We start from the raw sequence: 19,457 nt of genomic DNA, 5'->3' as shown, positions 1-19,457 counted from the left end.
ACAGTTTGTTGTGTTACAGCTTTAATTTAAAATTGATTAAATAGAGATTTTTTGGTCACTGGCCAACACACAATACCACATAATGTCAAAGTGGAATTATGTTTTGGGAATTTTTACAAATTAATACACAAATGTAAGCTGAAATGTCTTGAGTCAATAAGTATCCATCCCCTTTGTAATGACATGTCTAAATAAGTTGCATGGACTCACTCCCTCATCTCTATACAATTATCTGTAAGGTCTCTGAGTTGAGCAGTGAATTTCAAACACAGATTCAACCACAAAGACCAGGGAGGTTTTTCAATGCCTCACAAAGAAGAGCACCTGTTGGTAGATGGGTAAAAATACATTGAATATCCATTTGAGTGTGGTGAAATTATTAATTACACTTTGGTTGGTGTATCAATACACCCAGTCACTACAAAGATACAGGCATCCTTCCTAACTCAGTTGCCGGAGTGGGAGGCCAATGGTGACTTTAAAACAGTTACAGAGTTTAACGGCTGTGATAGAAGAAAACTGATAATGGATCAACAACATTGTAGTTACTCCTCAAGACTAACCCAATTGACAGAGTAAAAAGAAGTAAGCCTGTCCAGAATAAAAATATTCCAAAACATGCATCCTGTTTGCAACAAGGCACTAAAGCAGTACTGCAAAAAATGTGGCAGTGCAATTCACTTTTTGTCCTGAATACAAAGTGTTATGTTTGGGGCAAATCCAATACAAGACATTACTGAGTACCGCTCTCCATATTTTAAAGCATAGTGGTGGCTGCATCATGTTATGGGTATGCTTGTAATTGTTAAGGACTGGGGAGTTTTTGGGGGGTAAAACATAAATGAAATAGAGCTAAGCACAGGCAAAATCCTAGAGGAAAACCTGGTTCAGTCTGCTTTCCAACAGACACTGGGAGATGAATGCACCTTTCAGCAGGACAATAACCTAAAACACAAGGCTAAATCTTCACTGAAGTTGCTTACGAAGAAGACAGTGAATGTTCCTGAGTGGCCAAGTTACAGTTTTGACTTAAATCTACTTGAAAATCTATGGCAATACCAGAAAATGGCTGTCTAGCAATGATCAACAACCAATTTGCCAAGAGCTTTGAGGAGCTTAATGGGCAAATGTTGGATAATCAAGGTACCCAGAAAAACTCACAGCTGTAATCGCTACCAAAGGTGCTTCTACAAAGTATTGACTCGGGTGTGTGAACAAATGTATTTAAAATGTATTTCATTTTCAATACATTTGCAAAAAATGATAAAAACATGTTTTCACTTTGTCATTACTGTATAGTGTGTAGTGTGTAGATGGGTGAGGGGGAAAAGCAATTACATATATTTTGATTTCAGGCTGTAACACAATGCTGAATGAAAGAAATCATATTTCTCCACTCCTGTTCCCAATACAAAATAAATATTTGTTGTATAATTTTACTGCAAGAAATGCATAATACTGCAGGAGTTATTATTATATAGTTATTATTATATTATGCTACATGTGAGAGGTTCTTAATACTTAATATTTATTTAACCCATATTAACTTAAATTAGGAATATTCTGTTTATTCATGGATACAGGGATACTCTTGAGCGGGATATCAAAGGTGCATGTAAACAGCTTATCCCAAATAAGATTTTAAGCGGGATATGAGCTGCTATCCGGAATACTGTGTGTATGTAAACGTGGTCATTGACTAGGGTCTGGTTTCAATGATGGTGTAACGGGTTTCGTCCTCTTCGTCTGAGGAGGAGTAGCAAGGATCGGACCAATACGCAGCGTGGTAAGTGTCCATAATGATATATTTAATCAATCAAACAGAACACTGAACGAAATAACAAACAACAAAACAAACAACCCGAAACAGTCCCGTATGGTGAATACAATACAGGATACAACCACCCACAAAACCCAAAGGAAAACAGGCTACCTAAATATGGCTCCCAATCAGAGACAACGACTGACACCTGCCTCTGATTGAGAACCATACTAGGCCAAACACATAGAAACAGACAACCTAGACATACAACATAGAATGCCCACCCACATCACACATTGACCAAACAAAACATAGAAACATACAAAGCAATCTATGGTCAGGGCGTGACAGATGGACTCTTTTGGCATAGAGGAACTACGTAACTGCCTATGTCGATAAGGGAAAATGTTTTATTCCGGGTACTCTCCCAACAAATCACGAGGCAGACATGCCAGAACCAAAGTTGCAGGCAAAACCTTTGCAGTAGTTTTAGTTAAGTTAGTTGTTGCAAGCTACTTGCGAAATACCCTCATTAAAAATAAGCTTTAAGGTCTCCATCTTCCTAGATACTATTTTGTATTTTATTCAAGCGAATAAAGTAGTGACGTAGGCAGTGATGTAGTTCTTCTATGCCAAAAGAGTCCATCATTGAAACCAGAGACTGTGTTGCCTAGGATCGGGTTTTCGAGACTAGCCTTTAAGCATCTTGCTGCAGAGTTAAGTAGGCTACATGGGTAAACGTAAATAACCAAGGGAAACCCAGCTCTTCTGGATCCCTGCTAAGCCATTAGAAGGCACCACATTCAACATTCAGGTTCTACTAGCAGATGTTACCAATGGCCCATTGTCTGCCACACACCCTGCAGAGCCTCACACAAAGCCATGCATAAACATCACTAGCCCACATTCATCATTATCACTCAGTTTGGTTTTTATATTGCCATGTGGATTGACTTCTGTCATATTTAGGCCTACCACAAATGCAGAGTTTCTCTTTGTTCAGCATTCATACACATACTAGGGCGGCACACAATTGGCCCAGTGTGGTCCGGGTTAGAGTTTGGCCGGAGTAGGCCGTCATTGTAAGTAAGAATTTGTTCTTAACTGACTTGCCTAGTTAAATAAAGGTAAAAAAAAAAATATTGATTCAAATTCAACTGTTCCTGTCATATTCTCCCATAGATTATCATCAAAGCCTTGTGGTGGCAATAGATTAATTGTATAGGTCTCCTCATGTTTCAGGAGTAAAATATATATTTTTTTATTTGTTTCCTAATAACAGCATACTTCCTGACGATAAATAAGATTGGCATGCACCTGCTAACATACACTAAGAGCAGTTAGGCTATTTATTTATTCATGCTCGACATCTTGATCTTTTTTTTATGGGGTTTCATCTATGTTCTGGACAATCCTTAAGGGGAGGAAAGTGTAAGTGGTCCATCTGCCTGTAATTGCTGAGTTGGGATGGCATGCAAGTCAGGCAGACGGGCAGGGAAGTGCAGTCAGGACAATCTGATGCAGCTGTCTCTTTCAAACACAGCCCCCATCTCCTCCTTAATCCCTTTGCCCTCAGACCAATATTGTTGAAATGATGTGTGTGTGTGTGTGTGTGTGTGTGTCAATGGGTATTCCGGACACAGGGAGAGGAGAAGGAAGACAGCTGAGGGGCCATGTGTTTGCTGGTAACTGAACACAGTGACACATCACCGGTCACTCGATCCACTGCAGAGGAGTGACGTCACTGCTGCAAAACCTTGAACAAAGAGGGGCGGAGGCTGGCTGCCTGGCAGACTAGGGGTGAAGCAGGGGTTAGAAGGAGGAGGTTGGTGCCGATGTAACGGATGTGAAATGGCTAGCTAGTTAGCGGGTACGCGCTACTAGCGTTTCAATCAGTTACGTCACTTGCTCTGAAACCTAGAAGTAGTGTTGCACCTTGCTCTGCAAGGGCCGCGGCCTTTGTGGCGCGATGGGTAACGATGCTTCGTGGGCGACCGTTGTTGATGTGTGCAGAAGGTCCCTGGTTCGCGCCCGTGTCGGGGCGAGGGGACGGTTTAAAGTTATACTGTTACATTGATGCTGTTGTCCCGGATCACTGGTTGCTGCGGAAAAGGAGGAGGTTGAAAGGGGGGTGAGTGTAACGGATGTGAAATGGCTAGCTAGTTAGCGGGTACGCGCTACTAGCGTTTCAATCAGTTACGTCACTTGCTCTGAAACCTAGAAGTAGTGTTGCACCTTGCTCTGCAAGGGCCGCGGCCTTTGTGGCGCGATGGGTAACGATGCTTCGTGGGCGACCGTTGTTGATGTGTGCAGAAGGTCCCTGGTTCGCGCCCGTGTCGAGGGGACGGTTTAAAGTTATACTGTTACATTGATGCTGTTGACCCGGATCACTGGTTGCTGCGGAAAAGGAGGAGGTTGAAAGGGGGGTGAGTGTAACGGATGTGAAATGGCTAGCTAGTTAGCGGGTACGCGCTACTAGCGTTTCAATCAGTTACGTCACTTGCTCTGAAACCTAGAAGTAGTGTTGCACCTTGCTCTGCAAGGGCCGCGGCCTTTGTGGAGTGATGGGTAACGACGCTTCGTGGGTGACTGTTGTTGATGTGTGCAGAGGGTCCCTGGTTCGAGCCCGGGTATTGGCGAGGGGACGGACTAAAGTTATACTGTTACACCGAATCCATACTCTGTTGTAATAGATGTAATTAACTCTGGCACTTCTAAATGTCTGGCCCTTAACATTTCTGTCAAGCATCTACACAACTTCTCATCTTTTCCATTTTTATTTTTATTTCGATAGAATTATATTTTGTGACCCTTTTTGCATTTAAAATATGCATATGTGAAATTGTCACGAATGAAGAATAAGTATTTTGAGAGATTTTATACTGGTTTGCATCCTCTCCATCTCAATGAATTGACTGTGTTTGAATGACATCCAATATAAACTATCAAAATAAACAAAGTCGCACTCCATGTATAAACTCCCAGCAATTTAATGGGTATTTACGAACGTTTCGGCATCACTGTGCCTTCCTCCGGGTCTGGGTGACGCCGAAACGTTGGTAAATACCCATTACATTGCTGGGAGTTTATACATGGAGTGTGCGACTTTCTTTATTTTGACAGTTTATAGTTTATTTGATGTTAGTCAGCACCTCCACACAAACTATTATTTTGGGTGTGCGCCAGCTCATGTTTTTTGAATGACATCTAATGACAGAGGCAATATATAGGTCTAATGTAGTGCTAGATAGCCTACTCAGCATTTTAGCACAGGGCTGTATTGTTGGCACAGAATTTAGTTCAGCACCCAAAGCTCGAGATGTGGGACTAAATCCTTCATTGACTTACACTCTATTTTGTAATCTATTTTGTATGTGGCGCATGCAGTCTGTGTGTGTTTTGAAGGGGTAGATTTGATCATTCAGCACCAGTTTTTTACATGCGATTTATCTTTCATAGGCCTATGTCCAGCGTCATCCAGCATAAGGCCGTCTATAAAGGGTGTGTCCATTGCTGCTATTTAGACCTCTGTAATGGCTTGAGAGACTACATCACATAATGCTAACCCTGGATGTTTTTCATCGACACTAAAACAATCATATTCACATAATTAAATAATTGGTCAATACCAATTAACTTTATCTCACTCTCATTGAGATATACTACAATGCGTATTACATAGGCCTGTTCAATTTCGACTTCCTTATTATAGTAATATAGTAATACAACTAAAAACAACGTAATTATCTGCGAACATGCTTTGTATTTTGTCCGCGATTCTGGAGTGGACTGTGCCTGTGTGTCGCTGCCTGGCTCTTTCAATGAGAAAGCATTGAATCTGCTGCTTCTGGAAGAGAAGAGTGCACTCACTCACTGTACATCTTTTCGACGCCGCTATCATCTCTTTCCTCATAAAGGAATCAAAATGGTGAGCCGTTAATTTCGTTATAAAAAATAGTAGTATATAATTGTTTTGCACACTTGGGTATAAAAATTGTGAGATGTTCCATAATGAGACAGTGGTTACATTTAGAATGAAATATTCGAAATGTTGATTATGGGCGGCTAGAAAGAAGTCATGGGTATTGTAGGTCGTGCATGTTCTAGCATTCTTACAAGAAACGCGCGTTTAGTAGTAGAGAATTTGATATTTTCCTGAGTTTCCGATGTTGTGTTTTGTTGAAAGATGGTTTTTAGTGTTCAAACCCACGTTTTTTATAGGAACATCCTAAATGAATCGAAAGGCATCTGTAACAAACTGCTCTGCCACACAAAGCAAGCCACTCCCTAAGAACGTTTGGAAAGGGTATGAATTCAGTCATACAAAAGCAAAAGCATGTTTTGGCCAAATCCAAACAGTTCATTTAGGCCTATGTGAAGTGATACAGTTGCAATATATTTATAATAGGCTACTATGTGTAATTTATCAGATAAATAGTATTTTATAGAACAATTCTAAAATGTAAGATAAATTAATTTAATGTAGATATGTATTATGGTGTAGAATATTATTTTCACTTACTTTAATTATTCATTTTGGACTCAGTGAGGTAAGCTAACATCTGCCACACCATTTTAGCACACTGTATATATATTGTTTGTCTCTCGGGATGTGATTGTCTGTGCAGAATGGCACCAAATCTGACTTGGCATTTCAAAAATGTATTTTTTTATGATATCAGCAGTTATGGCCCTAGGTGCTAGGCTATGATATTAAGAGTGACTGTGTAGAACACATTCTGACTTCAAGGGCCAGTTTCCTGGACTCAGATTAGCCCTGGTCAATGGAGAATCGCCATTGAAATACCTTTTTTGTCCAGTACTAAAATTAATCTCTGTCTAGGAAATCGGACCAAAATAACATACTCAGACTTCAAAGGTCTCATTATGACTGGTTGTGATTTCCTATAAATTAATTTGGAAATTAATTGGAAAGTCATTTGTATTTTTAATGATTGATATACTTGTTTATTTTTTCAACCAGCGTGAGTGTATATCAGTTCAAGTAGGTCAGGCTGGAGTCCAGATGGGCAATGCATGCTGGGAAATCTACTGTCTGGAGCACGGGATCCAGATGCCCAGTGACAAGACCATCGGAGGAGGAGACGACTCCTTCAACACCTTCTTCAGTGAGACTGGAGCTGGCAAGCACGTCCCCAGGGCTGTGTTTGTAGATCTGGAGCCACTGTCATTGGTACGATCACTTTGTCTTGAAAAAATGATGATGACACTGTGCTATCTCAGTCTTGACTTCTTCAGCTAACAGGTCTTTCTTTGATCCAGATGAGGTGCGTTCTGGAACTTACCGCCAGCTCTTCCACCCTGAGCAGCTGATCACTGGGAAGGAGGATGCAGCCAACAACTACGCCCGTGGGCATTACACCATCAGCAAAGAGATCATTGACATGGTTCTGGACAGGATTTGCAAAACTGGTGAGAATCTCCAAGAAAATCTAGTGATGCCTTATCGTACAGCCTGTTATTTATTGTTGTTATACAACCATAATGATCTGAAACATCTCTCCTCCCTCTCTCTCTAGGCTGACCAGTGCACTGGCCTCCAGGGCTTCCTGGTCTTCCACAGCTTCGGAGGTGGCACCGGTTCTGGTTTCACCTCCCTGTTGATGGAGCGCTTGTCTGTTGACTACGACAAGAAGTCCAAGCATGAGTTCTCCATTTATCCAGCTCCTCAGGTGTCCACAGCCGTTGTTGAGCCCTACAACGCTATCCTGACCACCCACACCACCTGGAGCACTCTGATTGTGCTTTCATGGTAGACAATGAGGCCATCTATGACATCTGCCGTAGGAACTTTGATATCGAGCGTCCCTCCTACACTAATCTTAACAGGTTGATCAGTCAGATTGTGTCCTCCATCACTGCTTCCCTCTGATTCGATGGTGCCCTCAATGTTGATCTGACAGAGTTCCAGACCAACTTGGTGCCCTACCCCCGTATCCACTTCCCCCTGGCCACCTATGCCCCAGTGATCTCGGCAGATAAGGCTTACCATGAGCAGCTCTCTGTGTCTGAGATCACAAATGCTTGCTTTGAGCCAGCAAATCAGATAGTGAAATGTGACCCACGTCACGGCAAGTACATGGCCTGCTGTCTGCTGTACCGTGGCGACGTTGTGCCCAAAGATGTCAATGCTGCCATTGCCACCATCAAAACAAAACGCTCCATCCAGTTTGTAGACTGGTGTCCAACTGGTTTCAAGGTTGGTATCAACTACCAGCCCCCAACTGTGGTACCTGGTGGAGATCTGGCCAAGGTCCAGAGGGCAGTGTGCATGCTTAGCAACACCACTGCAGTGGCAGAGGCCTGGGCCCGTCTTGACCACAAGTTTGATCTGATGTACGCCAAGCGTGCTTTTGTGCACTGGTACGTAGGTGAGGGTATGGAGGAGGGAGAGTTCTCTGAGGCCAGGGAGGACATGGCTGCCCTGGAGAAAGATTATGAAGAGGTGGGCATCGACTCCATTGAGGGAGAGGGAGAGGAGGAGGGTGAGGAGTATTAAATATTTCTTAATTCCTATGCCATATTCACACCTGGTTCTAGGTGAACCAGAGCTAAGAATGACTTCATTATTTTTTTCTATAATTCTGCCTTGAACAACCAGCATCATGAAGTAGCAGGATGGTAAGGTGTAGTCCACAAGTCTTTTAAAATGTGCTCACTCACAAAGGCTGATGTCCTTGCTTCATCTGTGCGTTTGTGGCGAGAGCCCAATAAAATCATCAATGAAGGTTATTCTGTTTCTCTGTTATTACATCCTGTAACAATGTTATGAATCACATCCAGATAAGTGAGCACTGAGTAAATTGATATCAGTAAGTTTATATACCCAAGGAAAATACTTATTTTGCTAACATTACTTTTATCTAGACTATATGTCTGTCTCTGTAATGTTCAATTACTTATTTTGCTTGCAGTATGTGGCAAAGCTCAGTTTTCATACTGATGAGACATTTGAAATGTTATATTCGCCTTAGCAGGAAATTTGACAAATTGTTATCCTTAGCAGTTTGCTAAGCTAGTTGGACTGGTGCAAGGCTTTATAAACAATATATTCATAATCAAAAGTTCTGGCTCCCTCCTGTGGTTTGGCATGGTTGTAGTATCTGCTGTTTCATGAGTAGGCCTACACTGTACCAGAAATACTCTACTGACAAATCACTGTCCATTTTTTGGTGTATATTTCAAAAACAGTGATGCTATCCATTTTTCATGCCTTATGTAATCTAGCATTTTTAGGGCAAGGCCTATTCATTCTATGACCATATATGGAGATCATGATAGTAGTTTTTGTAAGCAGGTGTAGCACAAAACAACATGTTACATTTTCATTTATAATATAATATTTATTTTTATTTTTTATTTAACCTTTATTTAACTATGCAAGTCAGTTAAGAACAAATTCTTATTTACAATGACGGCCTACACCGGCCAAAATATCATGCCTTCTGCTTCTTTTCTTCATGAATCACTGTGTAATAGCCCACTTTAATGACTCAGCAAAGTGGCTGATGTGTGTGTGTGTGTGTGTGTGTGTGTGTGTGTGTGTGTGTGTGTGTGTGTGTGTGTGTGTGTGTGTGTGTGTGTGTGTGTGTGTGTGTGTGTGTGTGTGTGTGTGTGTGTGTGGAGCTAATGGCATATCCATTCATCTTTGGACTGAAAGATGGTGTAAACCCCACTTTAATGTTGCCATCAGTGTTGGTATCTAATGTGTCCACTGTAGCTATTGCACTAAATGTTTGAGGTATTATACATCTTTGAATATAGAGGAAAAAACCTATAGGCTACAGCCTACTCCAGTTTTCCATGACATACCAGGTTACATTTTCTTATAGCCTACCAAACCAATAGGCTAATATTAGAAGTGCCTAAAATAGCCTAGGCCTATATTCATTCGTTATTTTCCCCAAAGTCTTTAGTCTTACATAAGCACCTATCCCAAGTGTCTTGTCTCAAAGAAGCTAGGGCAAAGTAAGTGTTTCCTTGAGACCAGCAAAATGACAACAGTGTCCTCCAAATTACAGGCTACAAAGTCACCATAGAAAGATTCTCAGCTGCAGAATTACTTGGGCTATAGCCTATTAAGCCATTAGCAAAAGCAGTTCCACAAAATATCTCAAAATTATGATTAAATGTAAAGCAAAAACATATAAGATAAATAAATCTAAGGATGACATAAAAATATGTTGGCTATTGTCTTAAGATTACTTTGTTATCGTTTTCAGTTATCTTATATCTAAAATAGTTTTAGAATATCGTTCTTGACTGTATGACAGTAGCATACTTTGTCATCATGCTATGGGAATGTGCTTATCCTAACTGCCTTGAACTTTGGTTGTAGCCTACATTATAAACCTAACGGTTTCCTTCTTTCGTGTCATCGGCATTCACGTACGCCTACGTGTTCAAATGGTCCAATAGAACGATCAAGAACGCCTCTTTTAGCCAGATGGGTGGTAAATTTGTGTCCAAAGCCCGCCCAAATGTGGTGGACCGTCATAAGCAGTATAAAAAGCCCCACCCTGACACATTGCTTAAACTTCTCACATTAGACTCCTTAAGGTCCCTCTGTGAGAGTTGGTCGTAAATCTACGGTTTCTTATTTTATCTTTACTGCTCTTTTAAACACCTCATCTTAGACATGGTAAGTTTGAATATGAAAATGGCTGGAATTGTGATGTACTTTAAATGTGGTGTCATCATCACGTAATACAAGTAGGTTATGAAATACCAATCAAACATGACACCGTGAAACTTGCCTATATCTTCTAATGTCTAAGAAACCGTTCATTTGTATGATTATGTTTGGGGAAAGAAAGGAAATTCAGTGACAATCAGACATGATCCGATTTGACACATATAGCCGACATGAAAATGGCATAATATTATTGTCTTTGTGTTAGCCTATCAAAGTGACCTTTAACATATGTCGATTAAATATTCGTTAATTTCTACTACTGCGCCACAGCTTCAGAGGCCTTCTATTCCTTATGTAGGGCGGCGCTTATTCTTCCTTCTCCTATCCGCTCGCTCCTTGACCATAGCCTTCTTGCTTTGTTACATTGTTGCATTGCGGAAAGTGGCACGCAGTCAACTCAGAAGAGCAGGGCGGTTTCATTGTGTCAATGCGGTCATGGTCACAATCATAACTGTAGGCTAGGCTACAGTGTAAAATCGGAAATCATCTCTCACAATTAAGATGACTTAATCATGTGATTTACACAATCTCGCATTTTATAGGCTAACGCCCGTGAAAGTTCATGGGGTGGGAAATGTTATGAGCAGTACGAATTTAATCGAATGCCAGGGCGGGCAGGTGTCTGAACATTATACCAGAATAATCTGGGAAAATCAGACCACGTGGTGTTTGCCCATGTTGTGTAGAGAAAGGAAAGTACGGGTTGATGTAGCCTAGTTTATGATTCTAAACCGTTTATAGACCTATAGTAAACCCCCTATAGTCCAAATACCTGTATTACACATTTTCTTTTGGAAGACGACATTTCGTTTTGTTGGAAAAGGCAGTACCAATTCAAATGCCATATTTGCCTCGATCTGCATTTCCATTGCGGCTATTCTTATTTCATATTATTCTTTTCTGACCGCGGAAAATAACATCGTTACAATTGTGCCATATCAGGGATTTTATACAGCTCCCTATACATCGCTAATCTTTGACATAATGACTTTAAATTGCATTTGCAACGGGGATTACCACAGACGACAGCTATAATCGCGCCCATTGTCAAGCGCACCGAATGGTGACTTCATTTTAAAAGGATGACAAGCAGAGCAAGGACTGCCATAGCCTATAACACTGAAATCATTAGTAAATTCTTCGTCATTGTTTGATTAGGCCAAATGTATATATTTAAATCCATTATTACAAAGTGTGTGGTTGTAGCCTATGAAATACACTAATGGTCTGGAAGTGTCTCCTTAAATTTCTCAGTCTAAATCTTGATTCAATTCAGAAGACATGTAATCACTCAAGGCTAAACCCTTCAATGATTCAGGGCTGAGAGTAGGCTACTCTACTCCAACACCTACTGCCTGCAGGTCATGTTCTTGCTCTGACACCAACAGGAGCAGGCCTTTATCCCCCATAGCTGCATGTAATCACTGAGTCAGGTGACCTGGGTGTGCTGGTGTTAGAGCCAAAGCTATGCATAACTTGAAAACACAGATACACATCAGCCCACACAGTCAAAATGGCAAATCATTGAAAAGGAGTTTCTCTTTCTATTACCTGATATGTTTCTGTAGGAAAAACTCCCAATATCTGAGCACTCAATTTGACATGATTGTACTTTTCCCACAGCGTGAGTGTATCTCCGTCCACGTGGGCCAGGCTGGCGTCCAGATCGGCAATGCATGCTGGGAGCTGTACTGTCTTGAGCATGGGATCCAGCCCGATGGCAAGATGCCCAGTGACAAGACCATTGGAGGAGGAGACGACTCCTTCAACACCTTCTTCAGTGAGACTGGAGCTGGCAAGCACGTCCCCAGGGCTGTGTTTGTAGATCTGGAGCCCACTGTCATCGGTAAGATCAATTTGTCTTGAAATAATTACTTTCTTTTAACATTGGTCTATCTCAGTGGTCTTAAACCTTTTCTTGCCTAGGGACGCCCACCCAGGCAAATCCCCAACCCCATCAAATGTTAGCAATTAAAAAAAAAATTATGTCTTGTCATCAGGTGAATGATTATGGCAAGGAGAATTTTTAAATTAATAGATTTGGTAGATATTAATTGACCTCCACACATAATTGGAAGAGGAAGTGTAAACTAAACTCTAACATTGTAGTTACCTTTCTAGCAAATAGACTAAGACATTTTTGTGTTTGCAAAGATGTATTCAGTCAAGAAAGCTTACCAGTGGCACTTGCTGCGACTGGTACTCGTGGGTGCTTTTTCAATGCCTATGTCACATACTTCAGTGAGTGTGTAATTCGCTCCAATGGGTGGAATTTACTCAATATTAGGAATTGAGGAATAAAGTTGAAATCATTAGAAAGAAGATATTCTATTTTACTGTATTTATGTAATTCAAAATCTGTTTATTCTGTGCCAGCAATATTCATAAAAACAATTAAATAAATTTGTATATTTTTGTGGACCTACTGCAGTTTCTTCGCAGACCCATAGGGGGCCACTGACTCCGGCTGAATATCCTTGATCTATCTCTTTAGTCTTGGGAAAAGCTTACATATATCTTTCTCCAGATGAGGTGCGTTCTGGAACTTACCGCCAGCTCTTCCACCCTGAGCAGCTGATCACTGGGAAGGAGGATGCAGCTAACAACTACGCCCGTGGGCATTACACCATCGGCAAAGAGATTATTGACTTGGTTCTGGACAGGATCCGCAAACTGGTGAGAATCTCCAATAACCTTTTTAGTGTTTTTATTGTACATCCTGCATACTTATTGTCTTCAATAATTACCTTAAATTGAAAATCTTGTCTCCTCCCTCTCTCTCCAGGCTGACCAGTGCACTGGCCTCCAGGGCTTCCTGGTCTTCCACAGCTTCGGAGGTGGCACCGGTTCTGGTTTCACCTCCCTGTTGATGGAGCGCTTGTCTGTTGACTACGGCAAGAAGTCCAAGCTTGAGTTCTCCATTTATCCAGCTCCTCAGGTGTCCACAGCCGTTGTTGAGCCCTACAACGCCATCCTGACCACCCACACCACCCTGGAGCACTCTGATTGTGCTTTCATGGTAGACAATGAGGCCATCTATGACATCTGCCGTAGGAACCTTGATATCGAGCGTCCCTCCTACACTAATCTTAACAGGTTGATCAGTCAGATTGTGTCCTCCATCACTGCTTCCCTCCGATTTGATGGTGCCCTCAATGTTGATCTGACAGAGTTCCAGACCAACTTGGTGCCCTACCCCCGAATCCACTTCCCCCTGGCCACCTATGCCCCAGTGATCTCGGCAGAGAAGGCTTACCATGAGCAGCTGACTGTTTCAGAGATAACAAACGCCTGTTTTGAGCCATGTAATCAGATGGTGAAATGTGACCCACGTCACGGCAAGTACATGGCCTGCTGTCTGCTGTACCGTGGCGACGTTGTGCCCAAAGATGTCAATGCTGCCATTGCCACCATCAAAACAAAACGCTCCATCCAGTTTGTAGACTGGTGCCCAACTGGTTTCAAGGTTGGTATCAACTACCAGCCCCCAACTGTGGTACCTGGTGGAGATCTGGCCAAGGTCCAGAGGGCAGTGTGCATGCTTAGCAACACCACTGCAGTGGCAGAGGCCTGGGCCCGTCTTGACCACAAGTTTGATCTGATGTACGCCAAGCGTGCTTTTGTGCACTGGTACGTAGGTGAGGGTATGGAGGAGGGAGAGTTCTCTGAGGCCAGGGAGGACATGGCTGCCCTAGAGAAAGATTATGAAGAGGTGGGAGCAGATAGCGTGGAGGGAGAGGATGAGGGAGAAGAATACTAAAGTATTAGGATCAGGAATTTTCAGCCTGTCAACATTCAACCTTTTTCCTCAACATTCCTTCTAAAACCATTTTTTTGCTGTCCCTTTGTAACCCTGACTTTTACATTTTGCTCTCTCCTTTAAGCAATAAAAGTCAATTTTAAATGTTTGGAAATGTGTTTTGTGGTTTATTGACCTGCTTACAATAAGTAATGTCTAATAATACAAAATACAGCACTTGCTATGACTGCTCTGCTGTGTTGGATATCGCAGCTTGCCCTGAATGTAGCTGAGCATTGGTGACTGTTTCTTATCTCATAAACTATGCAAATATAGTCAGAGTAGAACTGAAAGTACTAGTGTATAGAAATGTGGGACAACACAATGAGTCTTGAGCCCCTTCAATAAAATTACCTTTCTTGATTGAATTGACATTTGAAGCACTGGTTATATTTAAAGAAAATGTTAGTGTATGTCATTGATTATAGAGCGTGCAGGATGCTGTAGAGCTATAAAAGAAAAGTGCAGCATATTACATTCATGCCGGTGTCATTAATACCCTTTGTGAGTGATGTGAACATGTTTAAAATACGCTACAACCGCATTTCCTATCCTCTTTACAGGCAGTAGGCAGCTGAGGTGACAGAATGGGGGAGTAGGCCTGAACTTTGAAAACAAGGTAATTAGTGGAGCGTAACAGTTGCATTTGTCTACTGTATACTTTTGGAAACCACTAGAGACTGATTTTGTGGGAGTGTTTGAATTGCCTTTTGTGGAGTCTTTGATAACCCTCATATCATGCAATGAATGAGTTTTTTTTTCTTTTTTTCTCCTTGCCTTTGTTTGGCTCAGCTGTAATGGCAGTATGAGATGCCACAAAGAGACAATGTAATATAATGAATGTAAAGGGACTAAAGCCCAAACCACCAGACTATTCACAGCTATCTGAGAAGGTGTACACTGTACAATGCCAAGAGGTCATAACTGTCATTAGGCATACCAGTTAGACTAACTACTCTGGTCGTCTGCCAAAATAATCACAGAAGTGACATTTTTGTGTGATAACTTTCATAAACATATTGACATGTATTACTGTTTTAAAATACCATTTTATTAACCATATTTGCTCAACCTTAAATTCAAACAGCATAGACACATGACTTCAAATAAACTGAGTTCAGGCCTGTCTTACTTCTCCCCAAACAGAGCATGGAATTGGACAGCTGTAGTAGGGACCAGGGTCGTTGGTATTGTGTCAACTCCTCAAAGGCCTTATGGAGAGGATCTTAATTTGCTCAGAGAGGGTCTGAAGTCCCTGTGGTGGTTGGAAATGATTTAACTTGGGGCTCTCTCTACTCTCTATTATTGTGATTAGCCATTGAAAGTCTGAGACCACATTATTTTAACATTCCAGACAGCAGCTGCGTGATCATGTACAAATATGGAGTCATCTGTGTATGATAAAATAACACAATGGGGTGTCCCTACAAGCATGGAATTTTATTACCAATGGCTTACGATGCTGTTGTAACGCATGAATACTTTATGAATGATTTCAGATTTTTTTTTGTTCTAACTTTCATGAACTTTAAGCTTGACTGTTGAGGTTAGATATGCAGGGGGAGAATGTCAACCTACTGAGAGCATGTTGCCTCTAATGCCACCATGTGTTTCACGCCACATTTCACACTGTCATTACCTACCTGGTCTGACCTGTGTAACCAGTGCTGCAGCTGTAGGTGAGTTTCTAGACACACGTCTTTGAAATGCCCGCTGCTTTGTACACGTCTGCTGGGAGGAGGTACTAATACAGGAAATATGAGGTCTGTACATTAGATGGTGACTGTGTCCTAGATTTTGCGTCAGATAAGATAGCTTTGGTGTGTGTCTACAAGTGTGTGCTTGTGTGTGCGTGCTTTCTTGTGTGTGAAGGGAGGCGATGCAGATAGAGACTCAGGACATAGGAAACCTCATCAGTGGTCATATGGGAATATTGGTCATTACTGGAGAAAAAGGAACAGTGAAAAATTGCTGCTGCAGTGTGTAGTCGTCCATTAAGGAAAGACAGAGGCATGGAGAGAGGAAGCAAAAGCGCAAACTCATTTATTATAAGGCAGGTTGATTTGATTGTGGTGCAAAGCCCAACAACAGGAAATTAATTACAGAGAAAGTCAGACATGGCAAGTACTATGTTTGGTTCAGATTTGGACGAATCATAGACATCCATGTTTCACATGTGGACAGTACAGTACGGTTAGGGCTGGGCAAAATGTCCCAAAAATATCACAGTATAAAAAAATAAAATAAAAAATCGGTTTGACAGTATTTTATGTTTTTGAATATTAAAAGTTCAAAATGTGCTTTGAGTAGTGCATGATCCTACGGTGGCAACACATACTGTACATTCTAAGTGATTTCAATGGGTCTTTCTCCATTCTAATTGTTTTATACTGTTCAATTCAACTTCAACCAACGCTGTTGCATGTCAAATCAAATCAAACGTATTGGTCACATACACATATTAGCAAATGTTATTGCGGGTGTAGCAAAATGCTTGTGTTCCTAGCTCCAACAGTGCAGTAGTATCTAACAATTCACAACAATACAAAAATCTAAAAGTGAAATTATGAAATATATAAATATTAGGACGAGCAATGTCGGAGTGGTATTGACTAAAATACAGTAGAATAGAATAAAGTATATACATATGAAATGAGTAAAGCAGTAAGTAAACATTATAAAAGTCACTAGTGTTCCATTATTAAAGTGGCCAGTGATTCCATGTCTATGTATATAGGGCAGCAGCCTCTAAGGTGCAGGGTTGAGTAACCGGGTGGTAGCCGGCTAGTGATGGCTATTTAACAGTTTGATGGCCTTGAGATAGAAGCTGTTTTTCAGGCTCTCGGTCCCAGCTTTGATGCACCTGCACTGACCTCGCCTTCTGGATGATGGCGGGTGAACAGGCTATGGTTGTCATTGATTATCTTTTTGGCCTTCCTGTGACATCGGGTTCTGGAGGGCAGGTAGTGTGCCCCTGGTGATGAGTTGGGCAGACCGCACCACCCTCTGGAGAGCCCAGCCGTTGCTGGCGGTGCAGTTGCCGTACCAGGCAATGATACAGCCCGACAGGATGCTCTCAATTGTGCATCTAAAAAATTCTGATGGTCTTAGGGGCCAAGCCGAATTGCGCCTTCTTCACCACACTGTCTGTGTAGGTGGACCATTTCAGATTGTCAGTGATGTGTACGCCGAGGAACTTGAAGCTTTCCACCTTCTCCACTGAGGTCCCGTTGATGTGGATACGGGTGTGCATCCTCTGCTGTTTCCTGAAGTCCACGATCAGCTCCTTTGTTTTGTTGACGTTGAGGTTATTTGCCTGGCACCACACTCACAGTGCCCTCACCTCCTCCCTGTAGGCTGTCTCGTCATTGTTGTTAATCAGGCTTACTGTTGTGTCGTCTGCAAACCTGATGATTGAGTTGGAGGCGTGCATGGCCACACAGTCATGGGTGAACAGGGAGTACAGGAGGGGGCTGAACACACACCCTTGTGGGGCCCCTGTGTTGAGTATCAGCAAAGTGGAGGGGTTGTTTCCTACCTTCACCACCTGGGGGCGGCCCGTCAGGAAGTCCAGGACCCAGTTGCACAGGGCGGGGTTCAGACTCAGGGCCCCAAGCTTAATGATGAGCTTGGAGTGTACCATGGTGTTGAAGGCTGAGCTATAGTCAATGAACAGCATTCTGATGTAGGTATTCTTCTTGTCCAGATGGGATAGGGCAGTGTGCAGTGCGATGGCAATTGCATCGTCTGTGGATCTATTGGGGCGGAAAGCAAATTGAAGTGGGTCTAAGGTGTCAGGTAAGGTGGAGGTGATATGATCCTTAACTAGACTCTCAAAGCACTTCATGATGACAGAAGTGAGTGCTACGGGGCGATAGTCATTTAGCTCAGTTATCCTTTGCTTTCTTGGGTACAAGAACAATGGTGTACATCTTGAAGCAAGTGGGGACAGCAGACTGGGATAGGGAGAGATTAAATATGTTCGTAAACACTCCAGCCAGCTTGTCTGCGCATGCTCTGAGGACGCAGCTAGGGATGCCGTCTTGCGAGGGTTAACACGCTTAAATGTCTTATGAAGGTGTTTAGCTTGTCTGTGAGCAAGATGTCGGTGTCCGCGACGTGGCTCGTTTTCCCTTTGTAATCCGTGATTGTCTGTAGACCCTGCCACATATGTCTCGTGTCTGAGCCGTTGAATTGCGACTCCACTTTGTCGCTGTACTGACGTTTTGCATGTGCTGCATTGACCATGCAGACTGAAGGCAAGTGTCTCGTCGTCAAGCAACAACAAATGCGCTCCTTGAGTGATAGGGGGCACGGCAAGGTCTCTGTGGAAAGCGGCATGGAGAGAGAGAGAGAGCGGAGAGGGATGACTCAAGTAGCTGTCTAAACTATAAAAATTGACATTACACGTCATATCACATTTAACATTCAAATACCGTTATTTAAGGTAAAGTAAAAACCCAAACCTGTCCGTTCATCAATAGCAGTGTATAGTAAAATACGGTATACCACCCAGCCCTAAGTACGGTAGAGTGCAGCAGAGTACAGTACATTACATAATACTGTACACAGTACCTTAAAGAAAAGTAGAGTATAGTACAGTACGATACAGTACAGTACAGGGGAGTACAATACAGTAGAGCACAGTAGAGTACAGTAAAATAAATAAAAGTAAAGTATAGTGTGGTGTATTGTACCCTACTTTACTCTAATATACTTTACTCTACTGAACTATACTAAATTGTACTGAACTTTACTGAATTAAACTGTACTCTACTGTACTCAACTATTCTGAAAAACTACTATCCTGCACCGTATCATGCCATACCATACTGTACTGTACTTTACTGTACTGTGCTCTACTGTGCTGTTCAAACTTGTGAAACATCGCGTAGACAGCTATGATCATTTCAGATTTGTCTCTGGTCCGCACCGACCAAATGTTGACTTTCAAATAATACCCAGCATGCTTTGCAAGTGTCTAAGGCACTGCATCTCAGTGCAAGAGGCGTCACTACAGTACCTGGTTCGAATCCAGGCTGTATCACATCCGGCCGTGATTGGGAGTCCCCTAGGGCGGCGTACAATTGGCCCAGCGTCGTCCAGGTTTGGCTGGAGTATGTTGTCATTGTAAATAAGAATTAGTTCTTAACTATATTTGCCTAGTTAAATAAAAGTTA

The 19,457-nt window shown here is 42.1% G+C and overlaps 1 protein-coding gene and 1 pseudogene across 1 annotated transcript; both read left to right on the top strand.

Moving 5' to 3' along the window:
- Nucleotides 1-5,574: 5,574 nt before the first annotated feature.
- LOC139535916 (tubulin alpha chain-like) lies at nt 5,575-8,515 on the top strand (annotated as a pseudogene).
- Nucleotides 8,516-10,287: 1,772 nt separating this feature from the next.
- LOC139535915 (tubulin alpha-1C chain) lies at nt 10,288-14,386 on the top strand. The gene is made up of 4 exons (XM_071335866.1): nt 10,288-10,424; nt 12,102-12,324; nt 13,006-13,154; nt 13,264-14,386. Exons 1-4 carry the CDS (start codon nt 10,422-10,424, stop codon nt 14,236-14,238), a joined length of 1,350 nt encoding a protein of 449 aa, XP_071191967.1. The 5' UTR covers nt 10,288-10,421; the 3' UTR covers nt 14,239-14,386.
- Nucleotides 14,387-19,457: the final 5,071 nt, after the last annotated feature.

The sequence above is a fragment of the Salvelinus alpinus genome, chromosome 12 (genome assembly GCF_045679555.1).
Source record: "Salvelinus alpinus chromosome 12, SLU_Salpinus.1, whole genome shotgun sequence".
Taxonomy (NCBI): domain Eukaryota; kingdom Metazoa; phylum Chordata; class Actinopteri; order Salmoniformes; family Salmonidae; genus Salvelinus; species Salvelinus alpinus.
This window is presented reverse-complemented; position numbering and strand designations above follow the sequence as displayed.